Here is a 17,728-nt window from a genome sequence, read left to right on the forward strand (position 1 = left end):
CACCATGTAATGGGTCAAAGATCTCTTCAACTTGCTTTGGAGGAAAAATATGTTCTTTTTTATTGGCAAAACAATGCAGTTTCAATATCCAACAATAAATTTTTAAATGTTTATGAACTAAGGTTTTTTATTTTTATTTTTATTTTTTTAATACAAGATAGAAATTCTACTAAAGCCTAATTTAAGTGTATATGTGTGTGAAGCTCCCTTCTGAAAATTTGAATTCCGGCCCTTGTCCCCTACACCCCATAAGCACTTATACGTGTGAAGTGATTATTACACCAAGAGTGTGCGGTGGTGTTTAAGAACTAGGTTGGCTCCTTTATTATCTCACCTAGGTAATTGGTTCTATTAGCTCATAAATAAAAGTACCCAATAATTTTGTTTTAATACTATGGAAAAGTTAACCTCCAAATACAGTTGGAAGAAATAGGAATTTTCTTTCAACCCATTATATAGTGATTAGTAATACAATTCAATTGCAATTTTAGTTATATGACCTATTTAATGAGTCATGTGACTTGTTTAAAAAACATACATAGATACTTTTCATGAGTCGTGACATGTTGATAGTTTCATGATTGTTTTCTCTAATTTATCAAGTTATAATAGTGCATTTAAAAAATCATGTTCCATTGTTTATTCTTTATTTATTTATTGTAGAAAGTGTTTTATTTTTATTTTTTATATTAGTATATATTTTACAGTTGTAATTGTCTACAAAAAAAAAATATGCCTACAAATATGAAAAGAAGTTTTTTTTTTTTTTTTTTTTTTTTTGAGAAAGAATATGAAAAGAAGTTTAAACAACATAAATGCAAAAAAAACTTAATCAATAATAATTTTATATCTCAAAAAGCGTGAAGAATGGATTTAAAAAAAATTTATTATATTGTAAAAGTTTAAATAAGTATTCTTTAATTAATTTTAAATATAATAAAAGTCTTAAATATTTTGTGTAAGGCCTTTTCATTTGTCATTGAATGTTTGTTACATACGGCTTTAATCGATCACGTTTGAAAAAAGTGAGGAATTATTTTGATAAAGAAATTACAGTCTTAGAAACTGAGCTGACAACCGAAATAAATTTTAGGGAATTGAAACTTTTTTTAGTGTTTTTTAAAGGATATATATATATATATATATATTATAAATATGATAGAATTTTAATTTATAATACTGGCTTTTATATTAAAAGTCAATTTTTAACCAATTGGTTTTTAATATAGGTAAGGTTTGAATGCTATATTTTTTATTTGACAACAAATTATTGTATCTATTGAGTTAATTGAAACCCATAAAGTATTATTTTAAGAAAAGCCTGACAATTATGTTTACTATTATTTTAAATTTTTTCATATTCATTTATTTTAATTCTCTGTGTCTCCATCGTGCATGGAAAGAAAGATATGTATATACTTTTATGTGAGAGTCAAATGGATACGCACTTGGAGAATTGGAGGCTAGATATGTTAGGTGTGGCGACCACTTTTCTTAATTACGGTTTACAGATTTTGTTAAGATTCAACTTGGAGGATAGGTAAGTCAATTTTTGTTTGATTCAAATTCATTTTTTATTCTTCTCCAAAATTTTCAGATGAAACATATAATATGATCAACAACAATTCCTTTTTTTGCTGAAATGATCAACAACAATTCATCAGAAAAAAAAAAAAATATATATATATATATATGATAATCTCGAGTTAAGAAAAGTTCCACGTGCTCATTTTTTCACCTAATAAATCCCATAACAATAAGTCCACCTAAATATCAAACGGTGCCACCGTTGATCACATGCCTTCAAATGTCGGACTGGACTTCTTGTACATAACGGTAAATCAAAACCTCCCAAAACTCTACCAAAACCCCATCCGAAAAAAGCCGAAGTTATAAAAATGCACTTTCCATTCTAGTTTGGAAGTACCTGGAACTGAGAGAAAAATGAAGGTTTCGTTCAAGATGAATCTATTGCTAGAGCTTCTGGGGTTTTTGCTTCTAAGTGAAATGCTCTTTTGCATTGCTCAAGGCAATGTTCATTACTATGACTTTGTTGTAAGTGTAACTAATTACTTCACAATTACATTTCACTTCTATGCCATTCTAGCGGTTACTTTAGTATTTTTCTTTTTTTGGTTACCCTGGAATACAAGCCTGGGCTGAATTGGGTTTGACTTTATGAATGTTTGTTTCTCAAATTAAGAGTTGGATTTTTCTGCTTGCAGCTCAAGGAGAGCAATTTTACAAGGCTATGCTCTACAAAGAGCATGTTGACGGTAAATGGTAGTTTTCCAGGACCAATGATTCGCGCTCACAAAGGAGACACTGTGTATGTGAATGTTTACAATCAAGGACGATATGGTGTGACAATTCACTGGTACTCTCTCTCTCTCTCTCTCTCTCTCAATTTCGAGCTCACTAACTTAGTTGAGAAAAATATTTGTACATATTATGTGGCAAATAAAACTATTTATGTATATTATTTAAACAAGTCGCATAACTCATTAAAAAAGTTATGTGACTAAAACCACACATTGATGGTCTTATCAATTGCAAATAGTAGGCTGGAGTGAGATAACTTTAAATATATTAATAACCAAACATTTTTTTTTCTTTTTTAAAACTTTATATAAGTATACAACTACATGAGGTATAGTGGAGGGGGAAAAAAAATCTTAAATGCTAATGTGTCATGTATTTAGTGAAGTGAATGTTTAAAATTTTATAAGCAGTTTAAAATGGTAATGTTTGGCTATGGAATATTTTAATGTTTTTTTTTATGGTTTCAGGCATGGAATAAAACAACCAAGAAACCCATGGTTTGATGGACCTGAATATATCACGCAATGTCCCATTCCCCCTAAAACAAATTTCACATATCAAGTCTTACTTTCTTCCGAAGAAGGAACTGTATGGTGGCATGCTCACAGTGATTGGACAAGATCATCAATCCATGGTGCTTTTGTTGTTTTACCTGCAGAGGGAACAACTTATCCTTTTCCCAAGCCTGATGAAGAACAAGTTATAGTATTTGGTACGCAAAATATCATATTCAATCTCCAGTACCATTTATGGACGTAGTAGTAGCTTCATTTAGCATAAAATTTTAATTTTCTTTATTGATTGCAATAATTTCGGTTAAAATTTTCCATTAGAAGATATATAGTAGATTCTTGCTGTTAAATATATAACAGGATCAAGTACAGGTGTAAATTATAGTTAATGTGAACCATGCAATTGATTTTTTTCCACAGTGAAATATAGGGGTTTTTTTTCCAGCTTGTAGCCATTGCAAAGAGAATTTGATGGGGGTCATTTTAAAGGGAAATAATAACCTTGTAAAATTTATTTTATTATATTTGAAATTTTTAATTAATATCATGGTAACGTGGCCAATGAGCAATTGTTGGTTCAAGTACACTAAGTCACTAATAAATTGTTTACAGATTTTTGGTGCCGTACTGTAGATTAACAATGTGAACAAATTAAAGGTTGTGAAAGAGGGTGAACTTCATCCAAGTTGACATTGTCTGATATTTTCCACATGTGAAGTGGATTTTCAAGCCATTCCTTCTCTGTTTCTCTCTGTCAATGTCTCTGTCTCTCTCTCACACACACCCGAAATTCAAAGAACCTTTTCATCTTTGACTTATTGTTGTATCTCTCTCACATCATACTTCAAAGTCATGTTTTTGTCAATTAGTTTCTAATGCATACCAAAAAAAATTAGTTTCATATATATCTCTGAAATATTTTATGCCAATAAAAGAGTGGAAGTCCTTAGATTAATAATAGAAGCCGATGGGAGCATTTTATCATGGCACAAGGATTTTATTTTCTTTGTTAACTATGCTAGATATGTTTGATTAATGTATTACAAATTGCTTCTATTTTATATTAGTCTTACTTTTTGACTCCTATTGTTTTATTGCAGCTTCGTGGTATAAAGAAGATGTAGAGACGTTAATGGATGAGGCCCTTCGCTATGGTGGATTGACCACATTGTCTGATGCTTATACCATCAACGGACAACCTGGGGATTTTTATGATTGCTCCAACGGTACAATACGGAATCACACAATTATACTTAACTAATTATTTAATTGTACTGCTCTTGTAAAAAAAAAAAAAAAAAAAAAAATTTATTTGATATTGCATGAGAAGAGACTATAGAACCACTCCAAATTCTACACTATTTTAACATTCGCTCAGTTACTCTCTCAAAAAAAAAAAAAAAAAAAAAAAAAAAAAACATTCGCTCAATTGATTTAATTAATAAAGTCTCTTATGGTAAAACAAGGAAATTGGGTTTTAATCTCACTTATACCATAAAGAAACTGATTTGTGTCTGGACTTGATTATTAAAAAAAACAATAGACTCCTTAACATAAGAAACACATATGGCTTTCTCATAATGTGTCAAAATGTTTTACCTTTTTTTTTTTTGATAAGAAAATGTTTTACCTATTATGTGTTTACGATGGCAAATTGCAGAGACAACATATCGGATGTCAGTTGATTATGGCAAGACCTATCTCCTTCGCATAGTTAATTCTGTAATGAACACAGATATGTTCGTCGCCATTGCTGACCACAATCTCACAGTTGTTGGATGGGATGGCTCTTACATCAAACCATTAGAAGTTAGTTACATAATGATAACCCCAGGACAAACAATGGATGTGTTGGTCACAGCAAACCAATCTCCTAGCCACTATTACATGCTTGCTAGCCCTTATTTTGATGGGCAAGCAGATGACTTTGACAAAAGCATCACTAGTGCAGTTTTCCAGTACAATGGCAACTACACTCCTCCATCGATACCGGTCTATCCAAGCAGTATCCCTGGTTTTTATGATGTAGGTGCTGCTTCATTTTACACAACAAGTTTAAGGAGTTTGGCTAGTCCAGAACACCCTGTAGATGTCCCTCTAAATGTCACCACAAGAATGTTTATTACTGTTTCTATAGGCATGATGCATTGTCCCAATGACTCGTGTGCTGGGCCCGCTGGGAATAGGCTTGCTTCTAGCTTAAACAACATCAGTTTTGCAAACCCAAAATTGGATATATTGGAAGCATACTACAGGTATATATATTGGCCGCCATACATATGATATCTTTCTAATTGATTTTTTCTTTCATAATTACATTAAATAATTATCCTCTAGTCTCTGCACATTTGTACACGCGTGTTCAGAAGCATTTAATTAGAACAGTGTATGGAATAATATGATTAATGGTATCTAATTATGAAATAACATTCTCTCATAAGTTATCTTTTGTGGCAGGCACATAAGTGGATATTACGAGACAAATTTCCCAGACAAACCACCGCATTTGTTCAATTTCACCTCAGACGACTTGTTGACGAACAATGTTACCATATCAGATCAAGGGACAAGGGTGAAGGTGCTAAATTATAATGAGACTGTTGAGATAACGTTTCAGGGGACTAATGTCATGAATTCTGGAGAAAATCATCCAATGCATTTACATGGGTTCAGATTTTATGTGGTTGGAACGGGTGTTGGAAACTTCGACAATGTCACTGACCCATTGACTTACAATTTGGTTGATCCACCTGAAGCTAATACTGTTCCAATTCCTAAAGATGGATGGGCTACCATCAGATTTGTAGCTAGCAATCCAGGTACTTTCGTTAACCTCATTTCTTATGATAAAATTCATTTTGGTTTAGTTTTGTGCTTCGTTTAGTCCATAGATATCTCCCTTTTTCTTCTTGCTGATGTTTTGATATGCAATATTGAACTAGATAGTGGACATTTCTTTGCAAAACTCTAGGTAGACAGGATTCACGTTGCATATTAAATTGACAAAATTTAGCTATAGATCCTTGTTGTATTGGTTAATAATTCACATAATTGAATTTAGTTGTGCTTAGAAAAACATAACAATGTTTTTGTTGCATTGATCAATATAGTCACATGTTAAATTTAATTGGGACACTTAAAATACAATAACACTTCAAAAGAAATGTACCTAAATTTCTCCCATTTTAGATACAAAGGTACCACTTGTTTAAATACTGTTTATCTATCTAAAGTAAGGTTTCAACAAATGAATAGGTACAAATTTAAAATAGATTTGAAAAGTCAAAAGATGTTTAAAAAAATGTATAAGTACTGATTTAAGATAGATTTGACGTGTCAAAAGTCGTGTAGTTGAATGACATACATTCATAATCTAATTACGGATTTATTTCGATGAATAAAAAAATGGATTGAAACTTGGATGAATTCTTTTCAGGGGTCTGGTACATGCATTGTCATTTTGACCGGCACATGAGTTGGGGTATGGACACAGCTTTCATAGTAAGGAACGGTAATACCGAAGAGTCAACCATCCTGCCTCCTCCAGCTTACATGCCTCCTTGTGAAACTGATTCCTTGCATGGGCCACAACAGTCAATGTTCCAGAAAGAAGAGTAAGGAAAACATTTAATAATGACACCAGTAAGGTCGTTTTAGACATGCATTGTTTAGGAGGTAGGAGTTGGCACTTGGAAAGACCAAAGAATATATTTTTGGGTTCTCTTATGCAAATAAATCTATTGATACAAAAATTTTCATAATTTTTGACATGATCCATTGTGATTCATCCATAATTCAATGAATTACATACAAACATATTTGCATAAGCAAAAATAAGGTTTAAATATTGTCCGCCTCTAAAGTTTAGCCAATTAGAGATTTTAAGTTAATTTCGTACTAGAGGCTATACCAGTTTAGTTAGAGGAATGATCTATTTTGGTACCGGCCAATATTGGTATACTGTTTCAGAATTACTGCTATATATATATATCCCTCTGAAGATTTAGATCAAGCACCTTTGATGACTAGGTTGTAGCAACTTCATATTCACTGGTTTAGATAGTATGAGAGCGAACACTATTTGTTTTTAGACCCTTAAAACACAACCAGATTAACCTAGTTATTTAACCAAGTGATTAACTTAGGTAAATTATGCAAATCTAGGTTAACATATATAAATCATATCATTAACAAGTGCGGAAAATAAAGAACACAACGATATGATAACCCAGAAAAACCAAATTGATAAAAAACCAAAGGAGGATTTAACCTAGCTATTTTCAAGGTAAAATTGAATCCACTATGAAAGAATTGAAATTTACACAATAGCAACTTAGACCACTAACATCCTATTGCTACCTTGAGTATGAAACTTACTACCACGACCACATGATTAGGGATGGTCATACCTATTGGGTAATGGATATCCAACCCTACTTGATCCAAATGTTTCGGGTAATATTCGGTTCTTCATGGGTAGAGCTTAACCGGGTAGGGTATGGATATTACTTGAATTGTTCTGGTAGGGTATGGATATTATCCAAACCCGACCCGTAAAAAAAAAAAAAAAAAAAAAAAAAAAAAAACCAACCTCTTTCATCGTCACTACACTCTCTCTGGCATTAAGATTAGAAGGGTTGTAATGGATAGTCTCAGTGGTGAGATGAGAAAGGCCATCACCTTGAGCATTTCCCATCAAATCCTACAGCAATTCGAGCTTCTGGGCAACCTCAGCCATGTCTGAAGCTCAAACTTGGTAACACAACACAACTAAGAGCTCGTCCATGCCACCATCTTGTTGTACTTCCTTTTCCCAACACATCTTGGCTTTTCCAGTACTTGAGCTGCCAGTCATGGACGAGTCAGGCAAGGGTTGGAGATCTCTTCGATCAAAACCCTCGCCGATCAAAATCCTCGTCGATCTCGCCGATTAAAACTCTCATCGATCTCGCCGATCAAAACCCTCGTCGATCTTGCTGACCTCGAAATCCGTCGACATCACTCCATTCTCATCTACTATCCCCATCCTTATCAACATGTCCATCTTAGGGGGCTTCGGCGGCAGAGGAGGAGGCGGCGGTGGCAGAGGAGGAGGAGGAGATGACATCGCTCCATTCTCTCTTTATCACTCTGTTTGTTTCTCGAGAAACTGTGAGGAAAAAAAAAAGATATATCATAAATATACTATGAGATGAGAATTGAGAGAGAGTGAGAATTTAAGGAAAAAAAAGACAAAAATGGGATTGACGAAGAAGTTGCTGTATTTGGATTTATTTTAAATAATAATAATAATAATAATAATAATAATAATAATAATAATAATAATAATAATAAATTAAATGGGTTTGGGTAGGGTATGGATATCTATGAATAATATATTCGGGTAAGATTTGGGTATGGATACTAATGGGTATTGATATTCGGGTATCCATGGGCAAACTTTTCGAGTAGGGTATGGGTATACCCGATCCATACCCTATCCATGGCCATCCCTACACGTGATAGCTCCGAGTCCACAGACTACTTTTTTCTTGAATTCACATCAAGTACAAGCACTCCCGCTTGTGTATCTTTAAGCTCTTGAATCTGCAACTGAATTGATCACCAAACTCTTGACATCAATTTTGAGATTGGAAACCCTACGTATATGTGAAGACAAACACCTCTAGATCTCACAAAAGATTCACACACACAACATAAAGAGCAACACTAAAATGTGGCTAGGGTTATCCCTTTTATACTTAAGGCAAAACATAAAACCTCACACGTTAAACGGGCTTGGGCTGAGTTGGAAATTCTGCAGAAAAAAACATTCTACATGACTTTCGATCGATCGAGTTTAATTCTCAATTGATCGAGCTAGGCAGATTTACACAGTAAATCTTACAGTAACTCGATTCCAACTTTACATAAAAGCACATGCTTTGAGCAAGTCTAAACAAGACTAAAACGTTTTGATCATGGTTTGCCAACATTACAAAATGAAGTTCTAATATATTAGTTCCTAACTCCTTAGAACCTAACAAACCCCCCCCTTTGGCAATCTGTGACAAAATACAAACTTAACAAAATGCTCAAAGTTTACATAAAGAACAGCCCATTTAAAAAACATAACCCAACACAACAAATTCAACCTAACTACCATATATTAGTTGTAAGTTTAGACAACAGCACGATTGAATCAACTTGTATATTCCTGTAACACCTAATAAACACATAAACGCATGTGTGGAAAATACAAGTAAAATAAAGTAACTTCTTGATTTCACATAACATAACAAATAAAGACATATATCATAAATAACCTTATAAATATAAATCAATAAACAATGTGAAACAAGAAACATATATCATCAATGTATCTCCTCCTATCATGGACAAACCAAACAAAAACAAAGAATATATCATGAGCCAAAAATGTAAATACATAATGAAGCACCTAGATACAATCTAAAAGCTCCACAGCTCCAAAACATCAAAAATCTCCCCCAAACAACAAAATCTCATCTACATATGTACTCTCCCTTTTTGTGATGAATTGCCAAAGGGCAATCACTCATCATCAAAAGGAGATGGCAGAGGCGACTGTCTCAAATGCTCCAAATCTGCTTGCAAAGCACGAAACTCATCAAGCATGTCCACCAAAAGCTGACCATGAGCCGCCTGAACGGTCATGACAGTCTCCAAAATACGTTGAATGTCTGAATCATTCGAGGTAGAAGGTGGAGGAATAGTAGCAGTAGCAGGAGGATCAACAAACTCCTCAGCGGTAGTAAGTTTCTTACTTGAGATAGTAATAGGATGTTAGTGGTCTAAGTCACTATTGTGTAAACTTCAATTCTTTCATAGTGAATTATGTTTTACCTTGAGGATAGTTAGGTTAAATCCTTCCAAGTTTTTTACCGGTTTGGTTTTCCTAGGTCATCATATCTTTGTGTTCTTTATTTTCTGCACTTTACATTGATATGATATATTTGTGTTAATCTAGATTTGTTAATTTACCTAAGTTAATTACTTGGCTAAATAACTAGGTTAATTTGGTTGTGTTTTAAGGGGCCTAAAAACGTACACCAAAGAAAAGGCTTAAAATATCAGAAATCCCAAATTTGCATAGGTTCGAAAAATATCCAACAATGCATGAATTAATGCATGAAAATTGAAAATAAATGAAAAAGGAATGGCAATATGGTCTTACCGGCCTTGGAAGAGAAAAACCTTGCAAAAATTTCGAAGGAAAATGACAAAAAATTTGCTTTGACTCCTTGACCAATCGAAGAGAGAGAGAAAAGCTTTGAAAGTTTTTGAAATAGTGTTTGAACACGTGAAAAACAAAGATTTTTAAAAAACTCTCTATACGACTTTCAATTGATCGAAAATTAGGTTCGATCGATCGAAAATGCCTTCGATTGATCCAAAACCAATTGAGCAGCGATCGAAACGGTTAGGTTCAAACCAAAATTTTAATCGCACTTTCAATTGGTCGAAAAACTAATTCGATCGATCGAAAATCTAGAAAACACAATTTTTTGAAAAACAAAGCAATTATCTGCAAAAACTCCTTAAAGCATTGAATTTTATGAATAAAATGCATGAGTATGAGATGAAATGCTCTTAGAAAAAACTTGTTTTGAACCCAGTTTTCCCAAAATTAAGATTTTCAATCAATTCACCTTATATTTTCAAGCATTAAGCATGTTTTGCAAAAAACTTAAGGAATTTTCAAACTTGGTTGGCCAAATCAAAATCACACACAATATCATGTACAAAGTTTAGCAAAGAGTAACTTATGTAGTGTGTGCAACTAGCATAAACTTGAGATACATGTTAGGTGGTATGTAAATAGAAATCAAGCACAATGTCTACAAAATTCATCATATAGAATTTGAAAGAGACTATCACCCAAAGAGTTACATCATATAACTGTCACATCTCCTAGAAAACAAGTTTGCAATCATGTAAGTTTCTTAATTTGCCTCATAATGTACACACCAATTTTATTTGATTAGAAACTTATTAGATAGTCGGGATAATGTACACACCAATTTTATTTGATTGTGAAGTTATTAAAACACAATAATATGCACACCAATTTTAGCATTTAAACCGAGGCTACACCTTATGATCTTTTTGTGTATGTGCTACACTTTCTCGAGCACAAAATATTATGATATGCACTAAGGTGTTCATGATTGGCTAGTAAACAGTGGTGAGATGGTTATTTATGCCTTTCTCAATAAGTTCAAGTCCGACAATCAAGGGCATGTGATTTTAAGATCAAGACAATGTGATCAAAAACTATAAACATCTTTCCCACACAACATGCATTACAAGGCTCAGAATAGTAAAGTGCAATAAATAAGCTTATAAAAGCTAAACAAAGTACATACACATGTTATGTAAAAATAAATTGACTAACCTTGATTTCAAATCTAAGACAAATAATGCAAAACACATTTTGCTTCCCTTTTTATTTTTATTTTTATTTTTGAAAAGAAAAAACAAAAACAACCTAGAATGAAATGCATGAATGTTATGCAATGCAAATCCTAGAAAAACAAAGAAAACAAAAGCAACAAAGAAGAATGGCCACAAAGAGTAGAGCGATGAAGCACAAGGACCATGTCAGAAAGACTCACTTAGATTGAGCTTTTTGCATCCAAAACTTTTTAGATGCACCTCGAGTATTGGAGTTCTTATTCACACTAAAATGATTACCAACTTTAAGATTGGAATAAAGGTTAGAGTCTTTACCAATTCACCAATAAGTATCATAGAATCTTGTGCTTGAGGCACATGCACTTTTGACTTGTTTGCTTGCTTAGCAGCTTGCAATGTGAAACAGTTTGGACAAATGTGCCCAGACTTTCCACAAAAATGACAAACCCATGCAAGCTTATCATGCAACTTTCCCTTAGGAGGGTTAGGAGCCTTAGGTTTAAACTCTTGAAGATCAACCCTAATCTTCCTAGGAGGTATAACTTCTACAAATTTAGCAACCTCACTCACAAAGGGTTTAACAACCTCACTCACAGGGGGTTCAGAAGAAGGAACAAAGTTTGTGAAATGGGGTTCAGACACAGAGATACTTTCTACAAAACCTAAACCAGTTTTGTCAGAGGGAGACTTTTGAACACTCAGCATGTGATCAAGTTTGGAGCTTCTAGACCTATTAGTTTGTTTTCTAGCAACAAGTAATTCAAGTTCCAAATTCTTAACTTTATCAAGCAAAAGTATGTTCTTAGTCTTCACATTATTCAACAATTCATTAACATCAAACAATTTTACAAGAAAAATTTTATTTTCAAGTTCAAGAGATGCAATTTTCTTTAAGCCTAAATCAACACTTATAGCATCCTTTGCAACAACTTTGCAAAGTTTATTATAGACTTCTTGTAAATCTGCATCCTCAGAAAGTTCCCCATTAGAAGGGTTCTCTTCAACAACAACACTTTCATCAACTACAGCAGTAGCTGTGAAAACAATGAAGTTTCTATCCTCATCACTACCAAATTCATTATCAGAAACTTCATCATCACTAAGGGTTACAGCCATAATTTTACCCTTAGACCTCAAGAATGTTGGACATTTATATTTCACATGACCATACACTTGATATCCAAAACATTGTTGCCTCATAAAATTATTATAAGGTTGACTTACTTTTTCTTTAGGTTTTTCAGTGTTATTAACCTTAGTGAGATCATTCCTCCTAAAATTTCTAGGTTCAGTAGTGTTCTTACCTCTTGCTCTTCTGTTATTGTTCCTAAGAAAATTTCTAAAGTTCTTGGCAAGGTAAGCAATCTCTATAGCAAAGAGCTCATCATCAAATCCACTCACATCAACATCATCAACAGATTTAAAAGCCATTGATTTGGATTTGCTAGTCTTAGGTAGGTCCAACTCATAGGACTGAAGAGATCTTACAAGTTCATCAACAGAGATGGAGTTTACATCCTTACACTCAGTGATGACAGTCACTTTGGGTCTAAAATCCTCAGTTAAAGATCTAAGAATCTTCTTACCAATTTTAGGTTGATCATAGATTTCACCCAGATTATAAGCAGAATTAATAATATCATTAAGTTTAGCATAGAATTCATTAAAAGATTCATCATCAGACATCCTAATGCTTTCAAATCTAGTTGTTAATTGCTGTAACTTATTGATTTTAACTGCCTTTGTGCCTTCATGCACAGTCTGGAGGATATTCCAAGCAGTATGTTCAATCTCAACATTAGAGATTCTTTTAAATTCCTCCATAGAAACAACATTGAAAATAGCATTCATAGTCTTACTATTAAAAGCGACTGCTTCTTTTTAAGAAGTTTGCCACTCACTAACAGGAGTAGTGGGCTTTTCCCATCCATACACAACGGAGTTCCAGACTCTCTCATAATTTGATTTTAGGAATGCTTTTATCCTTACTTTCTAATAAGCATAATTATTCCCATCAAAGTGAGGTGGAATAACAAGAGAGTGTCTGTGTTCCATGACAACCGGGGTTAAGGATCAGCTCCTAGATTAAAAGATCTACCACAAGAGAGCAACCTGCTTTGATACCACTTATTTGTTTTTAGACCCCTTAAAACACAACCAGATTAGACTAGTTATTTAGCCAAGTGATTAACTTAGGTAAATTATACAGATCTAGGTTAATACATATAAATCATATTATTGACAAGTGCGGAAAATAAAGAATACAACGATATGATAACCCAGAAAAACCAAACCGGTAAAAAAATTGAGAAGGATTTAACCTAACTATCTTTTAGGTAAAACTGAATCCACTATGAAAGAATTGAAGTTTACACAATAGTGACTTAGACCACTAATATCCTATTGCTATCTTAAGTAGGAAACTTACTACCACGACCACATGACAGTTTCGAGTCCACGAACTACTTCTTTCTTGGATTCACATCTAGTATAAGCACTCTCGCTTATGTATTTTTAAGCTCTTGAATCTGCAACTGAATTGATCACTAAACTCTTGACATCAATCTTTAGATTGGAAACCCTAAGTGTATGTGAAGGCTAACACCTCTAAATCTCACAAAAGATTCACACACACAACATAAAGAGCAACACTATTCTATACTTAAGGTAAAACATAAAACCTTACACGTCAAATGGGCTTGGGCTGAGTTGGAAATTCTGCAAAAAAAAAACATTTTGCATGACTTTCGATTGATAGAGTCTAATTCTCGATCGATCGAGCCAAGAAGATTTACAAAGTAAATCCTGCAATAACTCGATTCCAACTTTACATAAAAGCACATACTACGTTTTGATCATGATTTGCCAACATTACAAAATGAAGTTCTAATACATTAGTTCCTGACTCCTTAGAACCTAACAAACTCCCCTTTTGGCAATCCGTGACAAAACACAAACTTAACAAAATGCTCAAAGTGTACATAAAAAACAGCCCATTTAAAAAACATAGTCCAACATAACAAATTCAACCTAACTACCATCTATTAGTTGCAAGTTTAGACAGCAACATGACTGAATCAACCTGTATATTCTTGTAACACTTAACAAACACATAAACGCATGTGTGGAAAATACAAGTAAAATAAAGTTACTTCTTGATTTCACATAACATAACAAATAAAGACATATATCATGAATAATCTTAGACATATAAATCTATAAAAAATATGAAACAAGAAACATATATGATCAATGTATCTCCCTCTATCATGGACAACCCAAACAAAAACAAAGAATGCATCATGAGCCAAAAATGTAAATACATAATGAAGCACCTAGATACAATCTAAAAGCTCCACAGCTCCAAAACATCAAAAATCTCCCCCTAACAACAAAATCTCATCTACATATGTACTCCCCCTTTTTGTTACGAATTACCAAAGGACAATCACTCATCATCAAAAGGAGGTGGCGAAGGCAACCATCTCAAATGCTCCAAATCTGCTTGCAAAGCACGAAGCTCATTAAGCTTGTCTACCAAAAGTTGACCATGAGTCGCTTGAATGGTCATGACAGTCTCCAAAATACGTCAAATGTCTAAATCATTCAAGGTAGAAGGTGGAGGAATAGTAATAGCAACAGGAGGATCAACAAACTCCTCAACCATAGTATCACCTGTAGAAGAGGGAGGAGGAGATGCGACATTGGAAGGCTCAACCTTAGGGTGTTTAGAGCTCGCTCTCATTTGAGCAGCCCTTTGCCTAAGAAAGGTGGCACCTATGGGAGTAACCATATGAACATGCTCAGACGCGGGAAAGTCATCTAATCCTAGATGCAAAAGAATCCGATGAATAAAAATGGGGAAGAAAAGAGCATGAACAATAGAACTACTTTGATGAACCTCAATTAAAGAACAAATAAAAAGATGAGGAAAGCTCATAGAAGCATCAGAAATAGAGGCATATAAAAACGCACATCTCTCCAAAGGAATGGTGTGTAGATGAGAGATAGGCCAAATAAAATGGCAAGAAATCTGAAAGAAAAGATAATGAGTCTCGGTTAGCTTGTGAGAGGTGATCTGAGGATTGGAACCCCTCTGGGTAGTAATACCAATAATAAATGACATAATGTCATCAAGGGGCAGAGACTCATCGTAAGGATAAATAGGATGCTGGACCAATGGCATAGTAAGAGCAGTAGCCACTACTAAAGGAGTAATGGTGTACTCATCACCCCGTATCAAACTTCTCACCTTGGCGCTAGAGATCACCTTGGCGCTATTGTTGCTAAAGATTACCTTGGTGCTGTCTTAAAGGTTTGGGTTAGAATCTTGCCAACCCGCTCCCCTCTTCAAGTTGAGACCAAGGCCCTCCTTTGGGTAGTGTAGCTTGCCAAGCATGAACGTTGGCATCATGACATCTTTGAAGGGGATTCAAAGTCTTGTTTTGACATGCGCCTTTCCCCCCATGCACTCTGGACTGGTTCATTTGCACCTTAGTAAACAATATTCGTATTTTAGTTGATGTTTTCTTTTCATGCTCTTTCCTTTGGGTTAATAGGCTCTGTAACTCTACTGCCCATATAGCAGCAAAGTTTGCTTTAATTTCTAATTCCTCTTGTTTTTTTAATTCTGGAAATCTTCCCTTTGCTTTTTTTTTTTTTTTGGCATCTTGTAAGGAGGATTCCCCCTTTTGTTTCTCCTCTTTTGTTTAATGAATTGCAAATTATTAAAAAAAAAATTAAAAAAAAAGTTCACGTTGCAACAATTTACTATCAAAGACATCTATGTGATTTAGAGTCTAGTTTGGTAACTGTAGTTAGATTTACAACAAATAGAATTATTTTGACTATTGTATAATAGAGATAGAGACATGAGAATTAGATTAGAGTTTAGAGTGATGAGAAATGAGTATTGAGAACTGAAATTATTTTATGAAACTGATTTGGTTTCATTGGTTTCCTGGGTCATCATTTTGTGTCTCTTTTAAATTTCCGCACTTGCATAATTATGTGTTTAGCTTAAACCTGCATAATAGATCTAATAATCAACTTAGCTTTAACTTGGTTAAATACAATGTTTTGTCAGGGGTCTAAAATTAGCATTAGAGACCAATTTTGTATATTGCATATTATTATTATTATTATTAACCCATGCACATGTATGGGTGCATAAACACACAGTTTGTACACATTATTTATAATTAATAATAAATTTGAATTGATTTTTTATAAGACCATTAAAGTATAATTAGAAGGAAACTTGACATGAAATTGAATTGTATTTAAAATATAGAGATACTTGGAATTGAATAATAAGACAATTAGAATAAAATTAATTTGTATATTCTGTGTGTGCAATTAGACTCTAAAATGGTTTTTTTCTTGCAATTTCCATTATACTAGCTCCGTAAAATCACTATTGGATACTACATATACAATATCAATTTACAATGATAATCCGTAAAATTCAACTAAATACAACACAAAATAAAAGAATAAATTGGTCCAATAGTATCTCATAAATTGAATGGGGATAGGCGCATGGGATTATTTAGCTCAATTATATTTTTTCATGTCCAAAATTTTCCTATACAGAATAAGACTACTTGGTGGCAATAATGCTTAACTTAAATTGTTGCATAGCTGATGTTGGTGGTGCGGCTAGAGGCTTAAGTAGATGCATAATTGCTGTCGTTGTTGTTTGAAGCATGATGGATGTTTTGATTGATTTGGGGTGTCATTATATAAATTTATAAACTTAGAATGATAGCATTTATTTCTCATTTAGCAGTCCCAAATTCACAAGAATGATAGGTACAACCGTTGATGAGACACAATCTCCCATTTTTAGTATTAGATTTTACAAAGTGATCCATGGCCATTCTCAAAATGTAAACCAAAACATTATTTTTATTGAGCACCTATATTAGAGATCGAGCAATTGCAGAATCCCAAAAAATTAATACATTTCCTAGTGATTAATCCAGATGAATTAAAAAACCCACAATTTAAAAGTAAAATGAAACAAATGAAAAATCATGAAATTTATTGATTTGTAGCCCAACGTGGTTGAACGGCTATAATTTAAATATCTTTTAAAATTAGAATTTATTGATTGGCACCTAGAAAAATAGAATTACATACTGAACACAACATGGCTTAGTTATTTAGGATCACTAAGGTGAACTTTTCATTTATAGAAGCAAAAGAACCTTGAAAGTAGAGGATCAACATGATATTTTCTTTCATAGTAATTAATTTGATCAAGAGGTAAACAAAGAATTTTTTTTTAAAAAATAAATCAAGTTAAAATATATTGTATTCAAGCTTGCACGCAGGCCTTAAATCCTGCAAAAAGAAAATGGTAATTCTCTCTGTCTTTCTAACATATTTTTCTTAGCATCCAAGTAGCCCTTAAAGGAAACTGGGGGGAAAAAAAATATCATAACCAATTGAAA

The 17,728-nt window shown here is 33.3% G+C and overlaps 1 protein-coding gene across 1 annotated transcript; it reads left to right on the top strand.

The window, feature by feature from the left end:
* The first annotated feature begins 1,845 nt into the window (after positions 1-1,845).
* Positions 1,846-6,595, top strand: LOC126713538 (laccase-14-like). Its single transcript, XM_050413296.1, has 7 exons — positions 1,846-2,055; positions 2,226-2,377; positions 2,790-3,034; positions 3,935-4,060; positions 4,495-5,089; positions 5,292-5,653; positions 6,271-6,595. The coding sequence occupies exons 1-7, from the start codon at positions 1,945-1,947 to the stop codon at positions 6,450-6,452; spliced, it is 1,773 nt and encodes a 590-aa protein (XP_050269253.1). The 5' UTR covers positions 1,846-1,944; the 3' UTR covers positions 6,453-6,595.
* The last annotated feature ends 11,133 nt before the right edge of the window (positions 6,596-17,728 follow it).

The sequence above is a fragment of the Quercus robur genome, chromosome 2 (assembly GCF_932294415.1).
Source record: "Quercus robur chromosome 2, dhQueRobu3.1, whole genome shotgun sequence".
In the NCBI taxonomy this organism is placed as follows: domain Eukaryota; kingdom Viridiplantae; phylum Streptophyta; class Magnoliopsida; order Fagales; family Fagaceae; genus Quercus; species Quercus robur.